This window comes from Oenanthe melanoleuca, chromosome 5 (assembly GCF_029582105.1).
Source record: "Oenanthe melanoleuca isolate GR-GAL-2019-014 chromosome 5, OMel1.0, whole genome shotgun sequence".
Taxonomy (NCBI): domain Eukaryota; kingdom Metazoa; phylum Chordata; class Aves; order Passeriformes; family Muscicapidae; genus Oenanthe; species Oenanthe melanoleuca.
Genome location: NC_079339.1, coordinates 25,298,424 through 25,318,078, shown reverse-complemented (window position 1 = coordinate 25,318,078; position 19,655 = coordinate 25,298,424). Strand labels below are relative to the sequence as shown.

Genomic DNA, 19,655 nt, shown 5'->3' with positions numbered 1-19,655 from the left:
TGGATCCTGTTACTCAAATGACATTTGAATGTAAACTCATACACAGTTTACCATTGCCATGAAAATTCTAGCCTTGGACAAATACACAGATTTTATAAATTATTTATTTTCTACATATACACAGAGTTTAATATAACCCAAGTTCAAGTAACTATACTAGCTTGTTTTCTGCTTAGTTTATGTTCTAACATAATGGTATATCTTTAATTAAGTCTATATTTTAACTAACTGTCCTGAGAGAGGACTTTTTCCTCATCAAATTTGAGATCTTCACTAGGAATGCAAAAGATCAGATAACTACTTTGTGAAGTTATTTGCTTTAATTCTCTGCTCAAAAAGCATCTCATACATTTCTAGATTATTAGACTTCACTACAACATTTTCTACTTTTTATAAATCAAGTACCTTATATATACATGAATGGACTCATGTAAATACAAAAGGATTAAGTCCTTCATTTCTACTTTACATGTATCCTGCTGTTTATATTCCTAGACTGCAATATTAGAAGAATATTTTGTTTGTTCACGTTTTAACACTGGCTGAAAATGTGTCAGAGCTTTCCTATACTTCCAAGTGAGACAGAAAGACACAGTAAGTACAGGATGTAATGTCTGGATGAGCAGCAGCTTAGAATCTACTGCAGTTTTGTTCTGTGTACACAGCTGACATCTTCTAGCCCCTAGGAGCACTGGCTCTTGGGAAAGCAGCACAAGGAGTCATTTGCAAAGCTCTGCAAAAGGTCAGAGGTTTTGGTACTGACCCAAGACAGATGTGTGTGACTGAAGGGCTGAGCAGAAAAGGCATTTCAGGAAGTGACCAGTGACAGAATGAAGTGACACCATCAGCCCACCCTTCCAAAGGAACCCAAATCTGTGGCTCCCAGCAGAGAGAGAGTTCTACACTTCCTTTAGGCATGAAGGAAAACAAAAGCCATTTTTATCAGCACGATGAGCCTATCACTGAGTCACAGGTTAGCATGACTTTCTTTGGCATAATGAGTCTGAATTTTATGGGAACCGATGACATACCTGGATCTACCAACTACTCCCCACATTCTCACTCCTAAAAGCCTTTTCTTTCATTATTACATCTAGTTTGCATCCAAAACCAGTCTCACCTGAAAGCGTGGATACTTTTCGAATCAAACCATCTCGTTTGCGTGTCAGTAACGTCTTCTGGCCAATAAACTTATCTGCCTGATCTGTCAGTCCTTGGATTTCTTCAAAGGCCTAAAATGATATCAGGGAACTGATTTTTAAAGTGACACACAAGATAATAATTTTCCTTCCCAAAAACCTTTACAAAATTTATCTTTAAATTTCTGTAATCCTGAGAAAACAGGATTGAGAGAAAGCATGTGAAGTAGCATGAACACCAGCTTTCCCTAAATGCTGGTTGAAGAGTGATAAACACCTTGTTTGCCCTTCCTCCAAAGGTCAGCAATTTTTAAGAAAAACCCTACACTTTTATCTCCCAGTTTCTAGGTACAGCTGACAAACATAATTACATATCTACCACTCATGTTTAGTTCCCTGTCATTTACATCTTTACAATTAGGCTTTTAATGCCTGTATAATGCCTAAAGGAATGCTATCTTCTCAAGCATTAAAAAAGTAAGCTTTCAATAGATTTAAAAATTTCCTTATGTACACAGTAAACCACTAAAGAATTAAGACATAACGTTCCATGATTCACAAAGAGTACAAGGGGAGGGCCAATCCAAAAATATATATTCATGTCATCAAGACTAAGCTTTTGGAATACAGATTCTTCCAGGTATTGTTTTGTTCTAGAGAGTCCTGCAGAGATGACAGAAGTCCCCTCTATACTAGGACTCACCTGCAGAGTTCATACTAGTGTAATAAGTCTGTCCAGATTAAATGATTCTCCTCCTTTAAGTTCCAAAATACCTACCTGCTTGAGAATGTAGCATTTGGAGACCTTGGGAAGGTTCAGCAGCCCCAAAGCTTTCTTCAACTTGTCAAAGAGGCCTCTCATTTCGTTCCGTCGCCGACGTTCATTTGCCGTGTGTGTCTGGCGGTAATGAGCAAAGGCTTCTGCCTGGGACTTCAGCTTTCTTTTCCAGGTCTGGTGCTTCTGGGGGAGCAACCAGATTGACAAGTTTAAGTAAAGAAGAGCATGTAATGGCAGACAATGTTCAAATGCATGGGAGATTTACAGCCTTTCTACAAACTCCTGAAGATTCCACGTCATGCTATCCTGCTACTGTGTCTTCCTGAAAGTTCAGAATCAGAAGAACACACAGTAGGAAATGAAATGCTGACTGAAGAAGTGACAAACATAATCACATCAACCCTAGCAGAAAAGAGCATGAGTCCCTTCAGTTCATAAGCTTTTACTTTTTGCAACACAAGGCTACTTAGATAAAATCACAGCATTGCAACAAAATCACATATGTTTGCGCCAAGTATTTTTTGTTTGCTTGTCAAGAAAGTCTAAAAATTAATTAAATAATTACATCAAATATAGGGGACTTGAATTCCCTGGAGTTAAAGTAGTTTGATTGCCATTTTCTTTTAAAGGTTCATATGGGTTGGTGCCAAAGAGACATTGTAAGTCAGAATGTGAAAGATGGCATTCATCACCCCAGACATACACCAACAAAAAGAATGTGGCCAAGTGCCTATGGTTTTGAATTTGCTTAAGTTTCTAAAAAGACTGCCAGACAATAAGCAAAATTACTGATCTCCACAGATTTTGTTATGTCATCATTACTCTTTCAAGTTTTGTACAACTATGCTGTTTGTTTAATGGGGAAGTAATTAATGCAGATTTTTAGATAATTTTATGTCGGCTTCAAACCCCAGGGCATCAGCGGAAAGACTCCTCAGATTTAGTGATAATATTTCTGAGCCTGCTGGCCTAGAAGAAATCTAAAGGCTTGTCTCCTGAAATCTGGCTCTTGAGAGCCGTTTTGCCCTCATGGGCAGATTTGAGCACAGTATAGCTACAATTACTCCTGTGTTGGCCGTGAGTTCCTGTCAAGGGAAGGCTTTACAATGTAAACTCAGGGGCAGAGAGGAGAACACATGGAAAAGGTGAGGCAGACAGAGCATCCTGAAGCCCATCCCTGTCTCAGGGAAAGGCACACATCCCATTCTGCTCTAATAGCTAAGACATACACAGGTTCCCACCACACTCAAAGCCCCACCCCACCACAGCAGGAAGCTCTAGAGCTGACGTCAAGTATATCACAGACAGTTATGCATAGAGAAACTGGCTTCAGAGCCACCTGAAAATGCAGCACAAGATTCTGAAAGACTGCAGTGAGTCTTGGTTTGAAAGACTTCTGTGGTATCTTTAACTTGCCTAAACACATACTTAAACTTTTGTTTTCAGAAATCCTTCATCCAATGCTGTGCCTATATAATTCTATATACTGTCTTCTTCAACACATGAAAATTTTGCTCATTTTTTATTTTAAGTGTGCTGTAAAAATTATTCATGCCAAGAATAGAAAACCTAAGCAGATGCAGTCATAAATAGAAGGCAGATCTTCCTCCCATAGCAAAAGCTGAATCTGAAACCCACTGATGCCAGCACCAGCCCTTTTACCTTAAGGAGATTTGGACTGAGCAAATCCCCCAAGCATATTTGCTTTCTTGCATTTAATCACAAGTATCTGCAAGGCAGATAAATCACATTAAGAGCTGCATGTGAGATGAAAGTTTATCTTTAAAATGGAGGTGTGACACTAAAAGGAAAGAGGAGAGCAAACATATACCTTTGCATGTTTTTCTGATAATGTTTCATCCGAAGAATTAGGAGGATGGTATCTGGAAGAAAGGTAAAAAGTTTTTCCCAATGCTACTTATCTCATACACTCTATCCTCATTAACTACATTCCAACAGTCTAGAATTGCTCATTTTTATGCCTTGAAATTAAGTTTTCTTGTGTAACTGCATAAAAGCAAGATACTGTTGAGGTTTCTCAGGAAAGTGAGAGTCTCCAACACCATCATCCTGGAAATAATCGAGCTATTCTGAAAGTTGTGAAATTATCTCAGAGCACAAGAGACAAACTATTTCACTATATGCAAAGAGAATAAAATCAGCTTGTGACTGTTAGCTTCACAAAGCATCTTTTTAAATTATGTTTTGGTTCTGTTTTTAATAAACACATATTTAATATAGATGGCAGAGCAATTCCTCCCCTCAAGAATCACCAAAGTCCTCTCATTTATTACTATCCTAATATACAATAACAGCAGCTTCCTCATATCTCAGGAGCTGCAACAAAACAAAAAAAACCACATATTTGAAAACAATTTTTACAAAACATGACATCTGTTTTTCTCTCTCACTGGAAGATCTTCAAAATTTAAAGCAAAGTCACAATCTAAAGATAAAAGTTGAGCTGTTATCCTTAAAGGGGAAGAAAAAAGAGGTAACTATCTGGTAGATATACAATAGCACCAAACAGTTTTTTCAGTTTCTAAAAAACATTCTTCAAACAAAATGAACTATAGATGCAATGTTCCCCATTCTTTTGTTTAATGCAACTGAGAAACAGCTACAACTATCATTACATTCCTCAAGTAAGCCATGTTTTTATTTTGCCTTTGTCATCATAAATGCAAGGGCAGCAACAGCAACCAAGAGTAAACCAACCAAAAAAATTAAGCCAAGCTATCCAACCATGGCAGACTGTATGTCAAAAAGAAAATACTTTCTTTGCTGTGCCAATGGTCCCAAGACAAATCCTTCATTTACAGGGTCAGGGATTAACCTAATGACTGTTCCTGCCCAGAAGCCCACCAGCAGGAATAAACAAAGCTTGCAAAATCACATTTAAAACAAGACAACCCTGCTAATTTTCAGTTTGCAGGAGGGGATGCTATTCACTCATTAATTTTACATTCCAAGATACATCCCCATAAACAAATTAATTAGAGTGGAAAAGGCTAAGACACTTTGAAACTACTCTTAGTGCTGCCAGCACCGTTCTCACAGACACTGGGATGCACCAGTGCTGAGGAAGGCACGACAGAAGCCTTGCTTGATCTTGTCATCACATTACACCTGTTGTTTATGGGAAGAGCTGGTGCCAGCCCAGCAGGATCCACAACTGTGTGCAGTGCTCCCCAGGGGTGCTTACTTCTGGTCGGAGGGTTCGATATGAGCCGCTGTGGCCTTCAGACGGGCAATGTTAATCTTCTCTGAAAGCTCCTCCACGGTCTCAATGTCCACCTGCTCGTCATCCTCTCTGTATTCACACGCATCCTGGAACAGGTTTTGTTTTGTTTTTTTAAAATGAGTATCTACTCAGCATTAGCTCAGGCCAAAACAGTTTCACTTCAGTCTCAAATGGGATTACATTATAACATTTAGAACCATCAGGGAATCAACATCTCCAGCTACACTGACCAATGAACAGTGCTAAGCAGGGGGTTACTTTAACTGTCACCTCCAGGAATTCCTCCTACTAGCAACTCTGTAAAATGCGTTTTGGTAAGGGCAGAGCCCATCTCTGTAGTTTATGCTCTTATTATGGGTGAGAGAAAAGCTTTCACAGGGCAGAGTTTTCCTGCCTGTTTTCAAGTAAGATTAAACCACCTTTACAACCTACTACCGTACACTCTTGTTAATGTGATATTTTTTTACAGAATTAAAAGTAGTTACCACCTTAGTAACAGTCTCTCATACCTAAGACAGCAAAAGTCAGATTATCATACAGTCAGGTTTCTTTGACTCACACAGTAAACTGCTTACATGATGAAGAGTAAGATTTTGGCTCTTGCCAAAATGCTGCTAAAACGTTACCCAATCATTTTAAGTATTTATTATATTCTGAAGAGTATGTTTTCTCCATGCTTGCCTGACCAAGAAAACTTGCTGCTTTGTGAAACAGAGAGATAAGGAACAACTGCAGTCCTGAAGCAATGACAAGAGTTAAACATCAATCTTGTGGCCATCTTTAAGTCCAAGTGATACCCCTCTCCCAAGAAAACAAGCCTACTCAACCCATTTTTTGGTATTACACTTTTTAATCAAGTTTTTTACATTATAATCTTTGGTCTGATTACAGAATAAAGAACTCTTTCTCCTTAAACAAGAAAACATAATTACACTTCCATTCTCTACCCTATTTCACCCAGTTCCCTGAACTACCCTGACTAAACAAAAACTATTCAAACAAAGATATTATTTAAATCACAGAACTACTGAACAGATACTGTCATTATATTGAAAATACTGCATTGTATAAGAGGTAGTGGCAACATGATCTATCTCTTTATACAAAGAGCACTTCACATTCTTGCCTGCTCTCCTGGGTCATTCATAAATCCACCTTTATGCTGAAAGCCTCCTGATACCTTCTGTAAGACTTTCCATTTTATACAGTACCATTTCTTTGACTCTTATGTGCAAGAGATGCATACTGGTTTTGTTCAGCGGGCAGGACTACCCTGTCTTAACTACATTTGGACATTACATTGCAGGAAACATGGTCAGGCAGGGTACTTGAAAAAGATGCTACAACCCAGAGAGTAAGAGGAAAAGCACCCCAGGAAATTAGCCTATCATAGAAACATTGTTGTTATAAAGTTTTTCAGTGCTGCTAAGGTATACTGCGCTAATCAAAGGGTTGAGAGCAATTATACAGGCTAAAGCTGCTCTAGATCTGAAACATTCTGCCTGCTAACATATTAGAAAAATGGTGTTCAAAACCCAGTATGTGGCATCCTTTTAATGAAAGATGGACAAAAAAACCACACATGTAAAAAACTCCGCTGCCCACGAAGAACTTAACATCTTTAAGTTTACACATTCTGAATGTGGACATATGAAAAATAGAAGTAATTAATTTTTTCATTCTTACATCTAGCAACAAAGGAGAAAAATGCTTCTGGTTGGTAAATCTCTCCTCTCTACCATGAATTCTTAGCAACAGGAAAAATATCACAATCATGAAGATCAGCAGAAGTAAGTAGTTCTGACATTAAGAACAGCTACTCCTATAGAAGTACTGCCAACCTGCCATAGGCTGAACCTTATCCATAGCTCAGCATAATACTTGAAGACACTTGTGGAAGCCCTATCTTTCTGGAATGAAGACACTAGAGGAGCAATACTACTTACAACAGAGTTCTAAAGTTGTTATGGAAATGACAGCACTTTTCCCTCTCTGCATTTCAGTTTCTGGCTGTTTCTTGCCTGTTTCTAAGTCCTCTCCTCTGATTTTTGTCTGTTCCTGGCAGCCTAAACCCCTACTACTGTTATGTGAAGAACAAATTGCCTGACGGTAGAGGATCCTCAGAGACAGTGCTGAGGGAGGAGGTTAGATGACCGTGGATGCCATTATTATTACCCAAGTAAATGTGTAATTTCTTGAACTGTCTTCTACGCTACAATGTCTGCAGGTTTCACACATGGTCTGAACTAAAAGCTGACAACATGCAAGAGATTGTTAGAATTTATATTGTCCACAAAATGTATCACTTGCACTTTGTATTAAACTTACCATTTTATAATAATTGATAACAGTCCTTGTAATTTCAATGTTTGGCTTAGGAAAAGAATGATAGAAAAACACTTTTAAACAACACTCACAATGCAGTATCCTGCCAGACACAGAAGCTGTGTTTAGAGTAGTAAGGGACTCTTATCTGTAGCATTACAATACCAGAACAACCCCTGGCATAGTCTTGGCTTACACCAACAAGGACTCGTGAACAACTGGGAGCCAAGCAGTCCTTCTCAGCAGGAACTCTGTGTGCAACCATCATGCCTTGGAGATCAAGAGTTTAACATCACCTCCCAAAACATTGCACCTGAATTTTTTCAGACAGCAGGTCCTGATACTCATTAGTCTGCTTCTACAGATATTCCCAGAAGGCTTTATTCACATCACCAAACCCACAATGATTAACCATCCTAATTCTCTCCTGATGCTACTCAGGACAGGAAATGCAAAAGGGCTAAGATATCATCTCAGGAACCTTCTGTTGAGCACAGGAGACTAGAAAAGTCTGTGTCAAGGACACAAAGCCAGCACAAGGTAAGAAGGTAATCTGAAGGCCATTGATGTCCAAAACTAAGAACAATTAACCAGTATGAAAAAATGTGCTAAAAATTAAACAGTAATAGCTACTGAATGTAGGAAGCAATTTTCTGACGCTCAGTGGAGTTCTCTAAGGTTTTAAATGGACATTTGCTGAGCAACCAAAACCTGACCACATTCGGAACTAGTAGAAGAAGAGCTGTCTTAAGTATTTCCACTAAACAAAACTATTAGTGGACATGCATGTACTCTTTGCTTCTTTGTTTCCACTAGTTTAATAAAGCAGATAAAATCCTCTACTAGCCTGCTTACATGATCTCACTTCATCCCGTCTGACAAACAATACCAGTGCAGCCTGTCTTGTAAGCACTACAATGAGAGAAGAGTACATTCCAGTGAAAAACACCACATATAAAACCAAAACTGATTTCTCCATTAGGCACTGACATGCTAACTCAACTTGCCAGCAACAAAGGTTAACAATTCCAAAATCCAGGCAGTTCTACAGTCCTCTGAGATCTCATTCCTCAGCTTTACTGCCCTAGAATCAAGGCTAGCTTATCATTCTCGTGTGAGTTTGCAGTGAAGACACACCCTTAGATGGCTTTCTAAGGCATATTAGTCAAAACCTGTGCAATATGCTTCTTCCAAAACAAACATCACTTACAATCTCTAATATCTATCTCTTTTGCTTTATTATCTATTTGCAGGATGAAAGAAAACAGTTTTCAAACATCAGCCTTGATAAAAGACTACTCTGTGACCTAGACACTATTGTTAGTTTACCAACAAATTCCTAAGACTACCATGCCTGGAAAGTTTATCTGGCATCAGGAATGAATTAACAGTAGTTCTCAAAACTTGATGATAACTCTGCTCAAGCTATTACAGGATACAGGACGTATGAAACTGCCATCACCCAGCTGAAGGCAAGACAGCAACAATTCAGTTTTCAACCTAAAAGAACTTCCAGAAATAACATCTGTATTTAGTTTTCTCACCTTCATGCAGCTGAGATGCTACCATCTTGTCTGAGAATAGCAAGCTGGAATATTCTCTACAAGCCAGAGCTGTTCACTTGGCTATTATGGAATAATAGAATATCCTGACTTAAAAGAGACCCACAAGGCTCACTGAAGTCCATCTCTTGGCCCTGCACAGCACCATCCCCTAGAATGACTCCACATGTCTGAGAGCATTGTCCAAACTCTTCTTGAACTCTGTCAGGTTGGTGCTGTGACCACTTTCCTGGAGAGCCTGCTCCAGTGCCCACTCACCCTCTGGGTGAAAACCCCTTTTTTAATATGCAGCCTAAATCTCCCGTGTCACTACTTCATTCCATTCCCTAGGGTTCTGTCACTGGTTACCACAGAGAAGAGATCAGTGCCTGCCCCTCCTTTCCCCTCACCTCCTCACTCCCACAAGGCCCTTCACCACCCTCACAGCCCTTCTTTGGATGCTTTCCAATACCTTAGAGTCCTTTTTATATTGTAGCACCCAAAACTGCCCCCAGCACTTGAGGTAAGGCACAGTGCAGAGCAGAGCATGACAATCCCCTCCCTTGCCTGGCTGTGATGCTGTGCCTGATGCCCCCCAGGACAGGGCTGGCCCTCCTGGCTCCAGGGCACTCCTGACTCACATCCAGCTTGCCACAGACCAGGACTCCCCTGGTCCCTTTCCATAGCACTGCTCTCCAGCCCCTCATTCCCCAGGCTGTTTGTACACCCAGGGTTGCCCTGTCCCAGGTGCAGAATCCAGCACCTGCCCTTGCTAAACTTCATACAGTTGGTCTCTCTGCAGGGCCTCTCTACCTCTGAGAGTCAACAGCTCCTCTGGGTTTGCATCTCTGGTAAACTTACATAGTATCCCTTCCAGCGCTGCCTCCAAATCATTTATGAAGCTGCTGAAGAGCACAGGGCTGAGGATGGAGCCCTGCAGAACCCCAATAATGACCAGTCACCAGTCTGAAGTCACCCCACTTACTATCACCCTTCATAACTGACCTATGAGCCAGTTGCTCACCCATCACTTGATGTGTTTATCCTGCTGAGTGCTGGACATTTTGTCCAGAAAGATCCTATGAGAGAAAGTATCAAAAGCTTTACTGAAATCCAAAAAAGATTCAATCAACTGGCTTCCACTGATCAGCTAGCTGGGTAACCTTGGGGACATTCCAAACTCATTCCCCAAGCAGTTGAAGTCTGCTCTCCTCATATCCAGGGTTGAAACCTTGCTGGCACTTTTCCTCCTGTCACCAGAGAGTTGAACTCAGTTCTTTTACGGCCAAGACAGCAGCCAATTGCCATTTCACTCACAGGGCCCTCTCTGTTACCCAGCAGCAGCTCAAGCAGCACACCTTTCCTAGCTGGCTCCTGTAGCACCAGTACCAAGAAGTTACTGCCCAGGTGTTTTAGGAATCCTTTAGACCTGTTTGTACCAAAGAATTCTAGTTTGATTTTCAACTGTGAGAGGACTACATTAACACAAAAGGACTAAAAGAATTCTGTCCTGAAGACATGAACATTATCTCTCCTATTTTTGTTTGTTCTTCAACTCTTCTCCAGTTTAACCTATTTCCACTTGTATCTTATCCCAAGAAAAGGCTTAGTTCATGTGTCCATTTGACTGATTTATGAAACAACAGCTTCATAATTTTAAGTAACAAGTTTCTTAAATCATATAGTGGTATGTAAGAAGAAAAGGAATTATACATTGGATTATTTTAATTTTTGGGTTAAATTTGAAGGGAATTTTATGAGCATTAAAATCCAAGTGTATCTCAACTACACTAACCACAAAGTTTTACTCTTGTTCTGTGACTTTTGAAGCCATTTGCTTTCTATCAAATAAAGAATGATAGCTCTCACATACTATTTAAATCTCAAATACTATTTTAAGTTAATAATTTAACTTAAAAACGGAATTTAAGGATGGATTCAAATATTCCTACCAGAAATAAACGTTAACTAAGACTACAAAAACTAAATGGAAGAAAACATCTTTAAATAACAGAAATACTATATTGGCCACTACATTTTTGGATCATTAAGTCACATTACAAGTAAGCAAATTATCTGAGTAAATACTGGAGGAAGACAACCTGCAACAGTTCTACAGATAGCTCAATATAATTCCTGTTATCTGAAAAACAGGCAATTTCTACACAGCCACTACACTGCTACCTAAAAAAAAAAGCTTTCAACTATGAGATAAAAGACATTTCCACTTGAACCACTTCCTAAAGAAACCAAAGTCCAAAACACAAACATCATACTCTTGTCATTCAAATCCATGGGTTATGACATGTTAGCTGGTCAACTAAAAAAAAAAAAAAAAATCCTTTCTTAAATAGTTAAATGCTTACCACTTTTTCAACATCAACTTCCTCTTCACTTGGGAAGTCAGAAGCACCATCCAGCATCTCATCAGCAGAATCATCAGTTTTTTCATCCTCTTCTTCCTCTTCCTCATCTTCCTCTTCATCCTCTTCCATATCATCAGCAGTTATATCAATAGTGGGCATGTAATCCTCTTTGTGTGCCCCCTGTTCTGGTGCTGTCAGGAAGCCACTTTTCTCTGATGTATCAGCTTTGTTACCCACTTCACCTCTATTTTCTAAAGGCGGCACAATGCTAGATATTTTGCTCCAAGAACTGTTAACATGTGTTAGAATATCATGGCCTGTTTTCATTTCTTCAATAGAATCACAGGCACCTTTTTCTTTGCTGTTACTGCCTTCCTGCCTAGCTATGCTTCCTTTGCCTTCCTCTGAATTGACTGCATGCTCTTCTCCTGAAGTATTATCCTGTTCTTTTGCACAACCAATTTCAGACCTACTTCTTGTTGTCTCTCCTATGTTTTCCACTTCTTTAGAGCCCTTGTCCTCCCTCCCTTCCATATCTGGCTGTGCAGCATCACCCTGGAATTCCTGTTTGTTCTCAAATGGTTCAGTCTCCCTTTGCTCCTCCTTGATCTTCAGCTGTATATCTTGCTCTTGTTGATTATGCAACTGCCCAGAACTCGCTCTGTTGTCCTCCTCCTTCTGTGTCTGAGCATCTTCTTCCTCCTCTTTTATTGGTTTCTTCTCCTGTTCAGCATGTGTCTGTTCCGTCCCACAGTTCTTCAACTGTGCAGTCTCCTGATTCTCAAGACTCTGTGAATGTGCATTGTCCACAAGAGCAACTGAAGTCTCATCTGATGACCCACAAACAGTTTCAGAGTTAGCTGGAACTGCCTCCACAGCAGTTTCAAAACTGACAGAATCCTCTGTTTCTTCAGAAGCTCCTCTTTCTTCCTCATCATTTGGCTTCTCACTGATGTAAGAATGGTCAGACGATACGACATCTACAGAAACATCATGCTGGGAAGAAAAGCTGTCATCACAAGAACTCTCTAGCACCGTTAAATTCTTCTCCACTACCTCTAATGTAGTGGAATTTCTATCACTGCTAGGTGTGACTGTGCCAGATGCTGACTCTTCAGCAGCATTTGCCTGGTTAATTGACAACTCATTTTCTTCTTGCTTCGCATCTGGCACTGTGACATCAGACTCTGTAACTTCTGTGTCACCTGAGCATGGAGCCTTCTCATTCTCCTTCTGCTGAGCAGCACCTGAGTCCTCTTTCTTGCATATTTTCCTGTAATCCTTCTTCATCTGAAGAGATGCAAAATGGTGAAGAATAGAGTTTGGCACAGTCTTCTGTCCTGGGAGCTGAAGTAAAGCAAAACTTCCAGACTGTAAAGGTATGAGATTAGTGGTGGTGGCTGGCAGACCACCTGAGCTGCAGGTTATTTTGGACTCTGAAGCTGTTTGGTTTGTGACACTGCTGGCAGCAGAGGAAGAGATCCTCAGAGTCAGAGTGCCTGCCTGTGAGACAAAACTTGTTACTGAAGGAAGAAGAGAAGATGCTTGAGTGGCTGGGTTGGATGGGGGGGATAACTTGGGCACTGCAGTTTGTACAGTTGAATTTGAGACAGGAGAAGTGGAAGACACAGAGGAAGTAGGAGAAACAGGTGACTCCGGAGGCTTGGAAGGTGTGGGCAACCGGATCCCTACAATAGATCCTGTGAGGAAAACAAAACATCAACTGAGACTTTCTCAAAGCAGCTTCTGTCTTCTAGTTTTAGTACTTGATGCTGTACTAGAAGCAAACACCACTCTCAAGGATCATAATGGAATCACAGCTTCTCAGTGGGAAAGCTGATCCTGCATAAAAACATATAAACTTGAATTTTTTTAACTAACACCCTAATAAATGAATTGGCCACTCTAACAGACTTAATGTTAACTCCTAGCATTAAGCTTTTTGATCAAAAAGGACATGGCATTGAAAGTCCTGCATTTTACTTTCCCATTTTACATTTACTGGAAAACAAGAAAATTGGGGTTTTTCAAAATAAAAAAGTTAAAAATAGCACTTAATTTTAATTTTTTTTTCCTCTTAGAAAAAGATTTCCAAAGAGAAGAAACTATGTCAAAATTACACAACTATACCACCATATTTTTCATCTTTTATGAATTCTTCCACAGAAGAATTCTTCCATGCACAAGGAGGAAAAATATTACCACTGCCAACTAGTTTCTCTTGGTCAGCAAGAGTCTCAAAACAGAAAGAAATTAAATAAACTTGTTGACTGATTCTTTACTACACCTCATGCTGAAACCTCAACTAAAGCTCAGCATTGTTTACTCTCCTCCCCAGTTTTATCTACTATGCTTGCTTCCACTCTATCTCCCTCTCTTTGAGATGTGTTTTAATACAGGAAGAAGAGAAGAAAAAGTCCTACTACAGAGTAAACCTGCATTTAAATCACATTTGGGTTAGAATTTACAAATATATACAACAGCATACCCAACCTGCAATTTCTAACTTTTCCAACGCTATCTTCAACTGTATACTAGAGAAATAGCTGAAAATCACACTTATTTTTCTTCTTACACTCTAAAGGAGGAAAAAACCTGGAAATTTTGTACTGTAATGTAACATTTCATCTGAATATCGTATGTAAACACACCGACCAACCTGAAAACCTAAAAAAAACAGAGAAGCACATCCAATGAAACATGGGTAACAGCTCATTCTTTTTAAGAGAATCTTCAAGAAGAATTGTTTCTGAATCACCAGAACGAGTCTTTTAAGTTGTAACAGTACAATGGACATGGCTCCACTACCACACATACACATAGGCTCCTTTACTTGCTACACAGAGCTTCCAAATTTTGTTGACTTAGCTATTAACTGCACTTTCTGAGTATTATACACATGGTATTTAAGTTGCATTGCATCTGAATAATGACACTAAGTTCTTCAACTACTCACACAGAACCAAATTACTCTGTTCAATTACTTTCAGCAGGTGAAAGCATCACAGGGACATTTATCTCACTGCTCCTTTCTGAGTATCACACTGGTCAGTGACAGAAGAAGCCCTGGACTTGGTACCTGGATTGCGGAGCATCACTGGCTGCACGCTGGGCTGGGCACCGGCGGCTTGAACCTGCTGCAGGGGAACAAGCTGAATGATCTGCCCATTGGGATGTCGGAACAGGTTCACAGCCCCAGGGCTCCTGAGAGGCTGAAGGACCATCCTCTGCTTCTGAGCCACCTGCGTGTTGTTCAGCGGCCGCAGAGCAGAAGGTGTCTGGTGCACTGGAATCAGCAGCAATCGAGGCCCAACACGTTTGTCTGTTCCAGGAGCTATCTTTGGGGGAGTCTTACTTGCAGCTTGTGGAACAGTATCTTCTGAAATTAAAAAAAGACACTTTAAGAGAGTGCCTACAAATCAGGCGTTATTCTTAATAAACTCAAGTGTAAATATTTTGGAAATAACTGCATCTCTTTTAAATTTATTTGAAGGCACGTTTTCTTCTCTTTTTGTTCACAGAATGCATGGAACCATCCAGGTAAGAACAGTTTTGGTTTTTTCTGTGTAGTTCCACTAACATTTTTCAACCATGACACAGGACAGTAATTCCATACCTAATTCCTGAACTCTGTGCCAACATGAAACTCTAGTCACTATGCTATACATTTCTATAGGTCAAGGCATGGTGTGAGGCTTCCAGCTCACTTCATAGCAGTCACTGACCAGATAGTTACATTTCTTCCTTTTGCTACCAGCTCAGACTGAAATACAAAAAGTAACTTAAAAGACAACATTTCTTATCCTATTTTGGAAACGGGGGCAAGGCAAGTGACTCAATATTTAAATTGAAATTAAAAACTGTATTACAACTATGAAAAGAAGCAGAATTGAAAAAACAAGTGTTTGTAGTAAGAACCAAAGCACCTAAGCGTTACCTCTTTTCGGATTCTGTGGAGGACTTGAATTAACTCCTGATAGTATCACTGGAACAGAGACAGTAGAGGAAGTCAGTGTGGTCACCACAGGTGTAGCTGCTGCAGCTGTTGTCAGTACAACTGTAGAAGTGGATGTTGTGGTAACAGCACAAGTAACAGTTGGTGGTGTTACTACAGTTTTTGGCAGTGATGTAGTTGCTCCTGCTGCGACAATCCCTGTTGTTTTTGTTGTGCTCACAGTAGCACTAGGAGTGGTGGATGGGGTAGTACAGGTGCTGATTCCAGGTGTTGCAGGAGCAGCTGTGACTGCAATTGCAGGAGTAGAGCAGGGAGGTTCACCAGCTTTTGTCTGGCTAGGAGTGGTCACAGTAGATGCTGCTACACTGGTACTTTCCACAGTAACTGGAGAAGTGGTGGTGGCTGTGGTGACCCCAGGACAGACTGTGCACAGAGCTGGAGATGGCACTGAAGGAACCACGGGAGCAATAACGGTGATGGGTGCGGGCTTGATACTGAGAAACTGTCGCCCTGAGGCAGCCTGGCGTGTGCCTGCTCCAGGAATCTTCTGCTGCAGAGTTCCCGCTTTGTTTATCACAAACTGGGCAAACACACCACCAGGTGAGGGTCGGGCAGCTGCAAATAAAAACTTGCTGGTCAAAATTTTAATAGATTTCCTCTTTGCCTTTCATGAGGTGCTACAATTGTAATTGCAGCATGAATTTGAGCCACCTTTTCCTATGTACCTTGTAATTAAATAAAAACCTTTATGGCAGTCCTGGATATACCTTACATGTTAGGAAGACCTCCGTATGCCTACAGACGAGTACAACAGCATAGAAATTATGGAGCAAGACCAAGTTAAACACTGCAGTTATCTATGCAAACAGCATTTTTAACCCACACTTTGCCAAAACTGGTACTTTTTACTTAAATCACATATGCAGCAATGACTTCACCCGTGAATGAAACACAGTCAGTTCTTTCACACTGCATAAACACACAAAACAACAAGTTTTATTACAGGACAAGAAAAACAACACAGCCATTTGCATGGCAATGAAAATTTAGGCAGAAAGAAAAAAAATAATTAATCAGAAACTAAAGTTTTTCCAGGACACAGGTAACATCCTTTTCCCTTACAAAACTTCTTCAGGTCTTTAAATAATGTGTGGGATTATGTGGATGAGTACTAGATTTCTCTTCTTAAACTCATGCAAAATATAACAGTTAAGGGAAACTTCCTCTCTTGCCACACTGGGGTAACCATTTTGGTACCAACTCAGATACACAAGTAACATGAATCTTCCAATCTTTTTTTAAATTTTAAACTCAAAGTGCTGACTAAATCCAACCCTGTTTAGCTTGTGAGATCCAATGAGATTAGAGGCTGGCGTGGTTATTGGCTGCACACCTGTTGTTTCACTAATCCAGATTTGAACTATCTTGTCTTTCACTGCTGCTTCACACATCTTTGGCAGTCACAAGAATTATGAGTGTAATATCAGCAGAAAATCTAACAGTGAAGGACCACATATTAGTGATACTTAACTCATTTTAAGTTAATCTGTGTTTGATGAAAAGTATCAGAAATGATAGTAACGAAAGTCCAAACAAAAATGCCAGTTAATATCTGGAGAGTCTCCATCTACTCTCCTCTCTTGAAAATACACTCTAGTAGCATTAACAAAATAACTACTAGTCAACACCTGTAACCTTACTCTGAAGTCAAAATAAAACTTTCTGCTTTGAAGTGGATATTTATTGCAGAGGCATCTGAGGTAGGCAATGCAGCCAAAATCAGCACAGAAATCAACATTAATGCTGTATACACTCACTCTGTACTTCAGCTTCACGCAATTTAAAACACAGTAATAAGTTCCAACCTACCTATCTGTCTCTGTGCTGGGACATGGGTTTTCAGAGTCGTCACAGTGGGGGTTGAAGTAGTGCTGGTGGAAGATGTAGTTTTAGGAGCTGATGTGGTGGGCCCCTGGACTGATGGTGTCCCAGAAGCAGAAGTTTTAGCACTGGGTGCTACCTTGGAGATCACACTACTGAGGGCTGCGATATCAAGTACTGTGGACTGCAGCCTGCCTGTGATATAAGCTGCTAGCCGATTGGCAGGATGTAATGCCCCCATCTGTCCCAAAAGCAGTTTGGCCTGAGGATACCTTTTATCATTAACCTGAAAAAAGGGGAAAAGGGAAACTGTGTGAAAAGAACGCTAATTCACCACTTCTGGAGTAGTGCTTCATTCCATGGGACTTCTAGATGTCCTTTGCAAAAAAACATTGCAATTCCGAATGGGAATTCCTAATTTCCTTATTGCCCAGGAGAACTTCAAACAATTCTTGTTTTATCTTTGTCATACTGATATTAAATACTGATCAGACTCTCACATAAAACCAGAGAGGTCCAAAGAACATGTGAAATAACTGAAAATAGACAAGAGTGAAGCTAGCACCTGTTTTCCCTGTCCCATGCTTACTCTGTAGTCCTGAATAAAAATAAGTTCCCTAATTGAGGGACAATTTTGGACAAAGTTCTCAAACCTTACTAAGACCTTGCATCACAAAAGAAAGAATACTGATGACATATACATTGAGACAAAACTCTAAAGAGCTTGTAAAAGCTGCATCAACTTTTTCCTTATCCACACTTTTGATACCGTAATTAAGGTATGCTGAGTTCTCTTAACTTCAAATTCCAAGTTTTAGTGGTAATGGACTGCACAGGAAAAAACCAGAACATCTTGCTTTATGCCTAGCGGACAATGGGAAGTTCTGGTAGTGTAGCATTTTGCTTTGGTAGTATTTCATTTGCTCCTAAAAGCCAAATGTATTTAAGACACTACTAAATAAACAGTAGTTTTTATTGATCAACTTTTATTGAAGGTAAGAATTCTCCTAATATTTTTCTCTCCACTAGCTTCTCTTTCTGAGGGTGTCATATCTGCAAGGTGCCATGAAAACATATTTTACTCTCATTTTCTAATTCATATGACTTTCCTCAAAGTGGTTTTAACCGCAAATAGCTATGATGGAAAAAGATCTTCATCCTTACCCTGTAGTTCCTACTACTAATTCTTAACACCATGTCAGCAACATAAAGTTACAGGGAAAAGACCCTTTGAATATAGGATTATGAAGTCTCTTGATGAAAAACATATATTCTACAAGGAGGATTCAGGCTGTTTGTGAAAATTAACAGTAAGCTGTAGCAAAAAGCATTTTAATGTTTACATTTTCATTTTTAAGTTTTGTCCCAGTGTATACTTCCCCAGAAAATATTATTTCTGTGGACTCATACAATCATTAATTTAGAAATATTATGTGTCAAATGTACCTTCAGGGGGTTTTCCAAAGAATTAAAAAGATCTTGAAAGAGATTCTGCACTTGGGTCAAGAAGACCCAAATTGTCAAAAAGACAAGTTAAACCATCAGATTTCAGGATCCCAACCAGATTTCCTGCTATTGAGTAAATCTTGAAAGGGACAAGCTTATGGAGATGAATGCCACTAGACACCAAGAACTCTTGTCTGGACAGGTGAAAGACATTAAAGAGTTCTCCCCTTCAAGGAGTTCTGGGATAGTACTGGATGAAACTGCATCTAATCTCCACGGCAAAGGCTGAGGGACCCACCTGAATCAAGCCCGAGGGGCTCATATTAGCTTTGCATTTGTAGACAACCAGCTTTCCTGCAGGAGAAACTCCTGCATAAAAAGGCAAGCCTTTGCCCCCATGCAGCTTCTCCCGCAGTTTGTCCACTGGGTCTGCCCGCATGACCTTTACATTTTCTGAGTTATTGCATGAAGCCACTGCGCTATCAGGAGTCTCCAAGACAGGGATCTCGGGCTTCTCGTCCTTGTCCTGGTAGGACGGCACTGAAATTTTCACTCTGGAGGAGCAGACAGAAGGATGGTTCTCATCCTGGGCCTTGTATTCCGAAGCCAATTCAATAATGAAGCTACCCACTTCAAGGCACTGGGGCGCGTTACTGTTGATATGCTGTGATAAGATGGTCAAGATCTTATCGTGATCTTCCTCCAAGTTGCAGTCAGAGATAATCTCGATAAGTTTGGTTGGTTCACCTTGAGTGGTGTGATGAACATAGGAGGTGGAGAAAGAGTCCCCCTCACTACGGGAAGAAGACCAGCTTTTCTCTGAGAAAGAATTGAAATAGGTTTCTGCAATACTATGGCATTGTAAGCACCTGGATAGTCAAACAATTTCATTCTGCCCACACCTCCACCCTCAGCTCAGCTGCAGACCAACAGCAAGTAAATGAACTGTTCAAAGCATCACTTCCCCCTACAGAGCTCCA

At 40.2% G+C, this 19,655-nt stretch overlaps 1 protein-coding gene across 6 annotated transcripts in view; it reads right to left on the bottom strand.

Annotated features, from left to right (window-relative positions):
• MGA (MAX dimerization protein MGA) overlaps window positions 1-19,655 on the bottom strand; it is a 55,780-nt gene that overhangs the window by 7,479 nt on the left and 28,646 nt on the right. For 3 of the 6 annotated variants that reach the window (XM_056492669.1, XM_056492670.1, XM_056492672.1), the window contains exons 13-21: window positions 18,974-19,494; window positions 17,218-17,515; window positions 15,331-15,963; window positions 14,473-14,772; window positions 11,394-13,093; window positions 5,123-5,247; window positions 3,749-3,800; window positions 1,918-2,100; window positions 1,121-1,232 (exon numbers count right to left, since the gene is read on the bottom strand). In XM_056492669.1, the coding sequence (XP_056348644.1) occupies window positions 1,121-1,232; window positions 1,918-2,100; window positions 3,749-3,800; window positions 5,123-5,247; window positions 11,394-13,093; window positions 14,473-14,772; window positions 15,331-15,963; window positions 17,218-17,515; window positions 18,974-19,494 (3,924 nt within the window). The remainder of the gene's footprint in view (window positions 1-1,120; window positions 1,233-1,917; window positions 2,101-3,748; window positions 3,801-5,122; window positions 5,248-11,393; window positions 13,094-14,472; window positions 14,773-15,330; window positions 15,964-17,217; window positions 17,516-18,973; window positions 19,495-19,655) is intronic. The other 3 variants (XM_056492673.1, XM_056492674.1, XM_056492675.1) reach the window with 3 other exon arrangements.